Here is a 6,688-nt window from a genome sequence, read left to right on the forward strand (position 1 = left end):
ACCCACTGAGCGAGGCCAGAGATCGAACCAGCAACCTCCTGGTTCCTAGTTGGATTCGTTTCCGCTGCACCACGACAGGAACTCTGTTTTATTACTTTTAAAAGAGAGCCTTTTTAAAATGATGATGAGAGAATTAGTGTGAATAGAACAAAGTAACAAGATTTCCTGCTAATATTTTTCTGATGTTGCATGGTAAGTCAGATTCTATAATGATGATAGTAAGCTGTATAGGTTGGATAAAATGAAGAAAAATGACTAAAGTGGTACATTCATCCTTTGAGAGTTAATGGAAAGTTAAGAATATTTGGAATATATCTTTGATTTTTGAAGGTCATGAAGGATTAGTGTTCTCCTGCAGAAGCAGCCTTTATAGCCACTATCACATGATAGTGATCACTTGTGATCAGAGTGATTCCTCTAGATATTCTTATCTGCTGTGTTCTAAGAGTACTTTGTACCTAACTTTATTGTAATGATCTGTTTCCATGTTTTCTTCCCTCCCAGATGGAGGTTCTTGAGGGCAAGAACTGTCGTCTTTTTATTCTAGCACCTTTTGTTGCCTTGGTACATAGATTAGGAGTTTATTAAATGTTTATGAGGAAGTTAAAACATTTTGCAAAGATGTTTCATTCATTTGTTTGGGTATTTATACATTAATTAAATCTACACATACTATTTTTTTGGCAGTCTGCTTGTCATTAAGATTAGAAAGGGGGACAGAGTAAGATATTACCCCTGTCCTCAAAGAACATACAGTATGAATCTGTCTGTGATGATGTTCTGTGGCTCCTTTTGGTCATCTTTTTATTTATATTTTATTCAAAGAAGAAAAACATAATTTTTGTCTTGATAAAAAAGTTGTTGGAGTTCTCTTGTGGTATAGCAGGTTAAGGATCTGGTGTTAAATCATTGCAGTGGCTCAGGTCCCTACTCTGGCTCAAGTTCATTCCCTGTCCTTGGAACTCCCACATGCCAAAGGTGCAGCCAGAAAAAAAAGTTGTTGAAAACAAGTCAGCTGGTAAATAGTCATCACTAAGAGAAAGCAGAATTTTCTCAAGTTATTTTCAGGTGCTGGGAGATGTCTTTGTAAGAGTCAGAACCAGAATGAGTAAGCAGAATCTGGCCATGAATCCCATAGACTACAGGGGAATGAACATATTAGGGCCTTAGTGAAATACATCAAATGAGGAGCAGTGGCAGCAAGTATAGATAATCCCTGCTATTGTAGTTTCAGTGAAAAAAAAAAAAAAACAACCCAAGTGAGATACTACTTTATTTTAAAAACTAGAGATGAAATAAGATAAAAAACAAAGTGGGTCAAACAAATGACATTAATGAAAATGTGACCAATGTTGAGTTGACTGTTCCTTATAATATGTAGGCAGATTTCCCTTTGAGCAGATTTCCTCAGATTTGAGCAAGGCTTGCAGCAAATTTGAGGTCTTTTGGTGGTCTTCTATACTTGCTTCTGGCATTGTTTTGCCAGAAGGACATTAACAGCTTAAAAACAATTCTTTTAAAAGGAAAAAATGAGTACCCAAATCTATATTTAGAAAATCTGTATAGCATTTTGGCCAATAAATAAAGTAGACAACTTTATTATTTTAGCTGTATTCATATGTCCCTTTTTGATCAGTCTATGAGAATAATGATTTTTTGTTTTTTGTTTTCCCAATTCTAATTGCAAAAGCTTCTGGTTTTGTATTTATATTATAGAAATGCCATACCAAGTAATTCCCTGTTTTTAACCTTGAACCAGTGGAAATTGATGGGAAGGAAAATAAGTTATGGTAATATAAAATTAAGTGTCAATCTGTTGACAACTATGGAAGTTACTTGGCTTGTATGAACTGTACCATCTATTTTCTGCTACATCACTTTATTTATTTTCAAATTTTAAGAGTTTTTCTTCCTTAGAATGAGAAGTCTCTTTTTACCTGGTCCAGGCCATAGTGGCTTCCTTCACAGTAAACATCAGTATTTTGCTGTTTTTTTAACCCCTTGAACCCTCGGTGAGTAAGTATGTTTTCTTGGTTCTTTCTTAGTAAGAGTTTAGTGATACTCCATGCTCACCCCTAGACCATAACTGCCAGTAAATGGCCCTTCAGCAAGCTTTTTGATTAATAAATGTCTGTAGTGGTTAACTGTCCTTGATGGGACCATGACAGAGGCTGAGAAAATGTTGTTTTATGGATTCTGTAACTCAGTACATTTCCTCAGCATTTAAAATTCAGGAAGAAATATCTTTAGGTATCCCCAAATATAAGATGAGAAATAAGTGAGTATAGTAAAATAGATCTCCTTTTGTTCTGCTCTCTGTAATTCCTCAGTAATATGTATTCTTAAGAAGGCTGAGTGTAAATAACTGACCCATTCTGAGCTGGACCCCACATTAAGTTCAGGTTGTGCAAATGAGGTTCTAGGCATAGTCTTTCAAATTTCCATATTGTCTATACATTTTAACTGTACTCTGGCTTAGTATGATGCAGGGCTAACATTTGACAACCACAGGGCAATGAAAACCTATTCTTAATTATTCCTGCTGTAAACCATAATAAATGTTACATTGCTCTTCAGATTTCTGTTGTTCAGTTTTCTATATCAGTATGTTTGTTAACTGCGAAATGGAGATTAGTAGTAGGTTTTATTTACTAAGGCGCATGCTGCTTCAAGCATGACCAGTGGACTTCATAATAACTTAACAGTGAAAATAAGGCAGTAACAGTAAAAACAATACATGAAGAACGTTCATGAATAGAAGCATTTTCTTTTGTTGATAAAGAAACACTAAAGCTTTGGGTTTTGTCTCTTATATAATAATAATAATTTATTATAGAATGTCTTTTTTTCTCCCGTGGTTATGTTACAGCTTTACTTTGGAAGTAGATTTGTGAAAATGTTTATTTATATATTTACTTATGTTGTATTTATTTATTTATGCATGCTTTAATTTTGTCTGTTTTTTGAGTATAGTTTTAACGTTATTTCTCAACGTATAGCCCTCAAGGTTAGTTAATAGACTGGGTTAATTAGAGGGAATATTTTCTTTTATTGCAGTAGAAGTCATTTTTATAGCTAGTGTGTGTAAGAGCTATTATTATAGTACTTATTTCTCATTGTATATTCTTGTCCTATACTGTTACTGAAATAGCAGCCCTATTTTGTTTTTCTTGGAATGACCCAAGATCATTAGATATTTAAGTCATTGAATTTATATCCTCAGAGCATGTAAAAAGCCAGGGAAGTCTGATTTTAATTAATTCTTTAAAACTACATTTTTTCTCAATTATTTATCTTTAGAAAAGAAAATATGTCAATTTGTATTTTTATGGAATTAAGAAAAAACTTAGAAAACGTAGAATTTTCTGTTTCTATACCTAGTGGGGTTTAGGGAGCCGCCTAACCATGTAACAAGTTATCTATAAGCCACTTTCTCCATAAGCCTGAGTGTCCCAACTGTAAGAAGGTTCAAGTATCTTAGCTGAGAGACCTTGTCAGCTAGAGAAGGCTTGAGATCACTGTGAGGTCAGGAATTTGGGAGTCTGAGTGATGATTCCTAAACAGAAAATTTAAGAGAAGAAAAAAAAGAAACTAGTCCTAAAAGATTGAGAGATTTTGCAAGAGATAATTATATATTTTCCTTTGAAGTTTTGAAGATTTCTTGCTTGAGTAAACCTTGCCATTGTTAATTAACCTATGGTAGGATACTTACGCCAAGAAAAACCCTAAGTTTTTAGGTAAAATAAAGATAATGAAGAACCTTTAACATTTAAAAGCTCTTGAAGATCTCCTCCACAGTCCTGTTCAAAAACTGCGGTAAAGTACTGCCATTTACAAAGATATGTTCCTTTAATTAAAATTGCTTTTTTTTTTAGGTCGCAGCATTCAAGATATTAAGAGGACTCTGAAAGTTGCTCTGTATTTATCCTTAAAGTTCTTTAAAAAAATATATTATCCAGTTCATTTTATTCTGTTTATTAGAAAATGTGATTTTTTGTGTTTATTTAAAAAAAAAAATTTTCTTCCAGTTTCGTTGAAATATGTGACATACAACACTATAAATTTAAGGTGTACAGCGTATTAATTCAACCTACAGATATCATAAAATGATTATCACAGGTTCAAAGAACATCCATCATCTCATAGATATAAAATTAAAGAAATAGAAGTAAATGTTTTCTTGTAATGAGAGCTCTTAGGATTTACTCTCTTAACAACTTCCATATATAACAAACAACAGTATTAATTAATTTATCATGTTGTAGATTACATCCCTAGTACTTACTTACTTCACACAAATGGAAGTTTGTACCTTTGACTGCCTTCATCCAGTTACCCCACCCCATCCACTCCCATCCACCTCTGGTAACTACAAATCTCATCCCTTTTTCCATGAATTTGTTTCTTCACTTTTGAAGTATAGTTGAACCTTCAGTTCTATGTTAGTTCCTGTTACACAACTTAGGGATTTGATATTTCCATACTTTTCAAATCATCACCGTAAGTCTAGGTATGATAAGTCACTATACAGAGATAATTACGTAGTTATTGACTGTTCTCTACACTATACATTTCATACCCATGACTCATTTATTTTCCAGTTGGAAGTTTGTACCTCTTAATCTTCCTTACCTATTTCTTTCCTCTCCCCTTTACCCTTTGCTTTGATAACCATCTGCTTGTTCTCTGTATGTGCAACTCTGTTCCTGTTTTGTTTGTTCATCTATTCCACATATAAGTGAAATTATATAGTATTTGTCTTTGTCTGACTGACTTATTAGCATAATACCCTCTAGGTCCATCCATGTTGTACGAAATGGCACGATTTCATTCTTTTCTATGGCTGAGTAATATTTCTGTGTGTATGTGTGTGTCTTTTTTTTATCCATTCATCTATTGATGGACAAACTTAGTTTGCTTCCCTATCTTGGCTATTGTAAATAATGCTGTGGTGAACTTAGGGTTGCATATATGTTTTCTTAATTAGTGTTTTTTTTTCTTCGAGTAAATACCCAGGAGTGGAATTGCTGGATCATATGGTAGTTCTGACTGTAATTTCTTGAGGAATATCCATACTGTTTTCTTTCTTCCTCTTTTTTTTTTTTTTTTTTGGCCATTCCTGTGGCATGTGGAAATTACCAAGCCAAGGATTGAACCTATGCCACAGCAATGGTAATGCTGGATTCGTAACTCACTGTGCCACAAGAGAACTCCATCGTACTGTGTCTATAGTGGCAACACTAATTTACATTCCTGCTAACAGTGCACAGAGGTGTGTTTGTTTTTAACCAATTGTATGTTAGTTAAAAATTGTTTGGATCTACTTTATTATAACTTCTCTAGGAATTAGTCTGTTTAATTAAACTTTTAGAACATAGTTAAAGACTGCGTGACCTGGGTTACAGATTATGGTTTTGGCTCAGTGTGGCATTTATTAACTTGGACCATTTAATTAGTTTTGAGTGGTAAGTGATTAACTACCAGTTTGTTTAAAAAGAAAAACACAGAGTTCCCATTGTGGCTTGGTGAGTTAAGAACTGGACTGGTATCCATGAGGATGCAGATTTGATCCCTGGCCTCACTCAGTGGGCTAAGTAAGGATCTGGCATTGCTGCTAGGTATAGCAAAGGTTGCAGACAATGTTTGAATCTGGTGTTGCCGAGGCTGTGGCATAGGCTGGCGCTGCAGCTCTGGTTCAACCCCTAGCCTGGGAACTTCTGTATGCCACAGGTGTAGCCCTAAAAAGAAAAACAACAGCAGCAGCAATAACACAGTAATGGGGTGGGCAAAGTGGGGATGGTGAATCTACAAAAGGAAGAAAGTAGTCCAGGATGTTGTAGAAATCATTCACATCAAAATTTAAATGGGAAAAAAATCTTAGGCATTGAGATTAAAAATTTATCGCATCACCTGGAAAGGGCTTATGCAAGTTTTTGATAAGCCCTTTGACTTTCCCCCCTTTTCCTTGTTTTCTCCCTTTATAGAACAAATTATATCTGTCTCTGATTTTGTTGCCATACTAAAGTTAGCCTATAGTTATCTGGCAACTATAATATTCAAGGGGAGGAAAATATTATGGTAAGTAGTCACACAGCTCACATCTAAATCTGTTTCAGTGGGTAATTATTCATTTCCATTTGCCTGGGGATAGTTTCACTCTTTACATTTGTTATTTGTGTTTAATTAACAACTCTCCCTTTTACTCTGAAGTTTCTGGTTTGGATGCTGGGTTTTTATGGCCATATATTTTGATAAAATCCATTTACTTCAAATAGCAGTCGTATAGAATCAATAATAATATTAGCTGTATACAGAACAATTGTCTGGTTTTTCCTCCTCCTCCTGGAAGGTTCTTTGAGGTTCTTTCTGCTCTTATTATCACTTTTTTTTAAACCTGTATTTATTTAAATCTACAGTATCTCTCACATGCCTGTCTATATAACATACTTGGTGCCACACTCACGTTTGGAGTTCAAATTGTGATACTGAATAAATGACTTTGGCACAGTGATTGAAAAGCAGAATTTGTGGAGCCCTTTGTGGTCTGTTGAAAATTAAATTTCTTGGCATTTGCTTCTATTTTCAGAGGTGAAGGAATGAAATGAAGGATAAAAGGGAAGGTAGATTAGAAAATTGGACATAAAGCAGCAATATTTTTCTAAAAATAGTTTTGTTTAAATTTATAAAT

General features: G+C 34.3%; 1 protein-coding gene across 6 annotated transcripts in view; it reads left to right on the forward strand.

Moving 5' to 3' along the window:
* Positions 1-6,688, forward strand: part of MYEF2 (myelin expression factor 2) — a 72,235-nt gene that overhangs the window by 26,728 nt on the left and 38,819 nt on the right. The window contains exon 17 of one of the 6 annotated variants that reach the window (XM_047766435.1): positions 1,902-2,012. The exons of the other annotated variants lie outside the window; for them this stretch is intronic. Coding sequence (XP_047622391.1) covers positions 1,902-2,005 — 104 coding nt within the window. The 3' untranslated portion in view covers positions 2,006-2,012. The remainder of the gene's footprint in view (positions 1-1,901; positions 2,013-6,688) is intronic. 6 annotated transcript variants of the gene reach the window in all.

This window comes from Phacochoerus africanus, chromosome 2, assembly GCF_016906955.1.
Source record: "Phacochoerus africanus isolate WHEZ1 chromosome 2, ROS_Pafr_v1, whole genome shotgun sequence".
Lineage (NCBI taxonomy): Eukaryota > Metazoa > Chordata > Mammalia > Artiodactyla > Suidae > Phacochoerus > Phacochoerus africanus.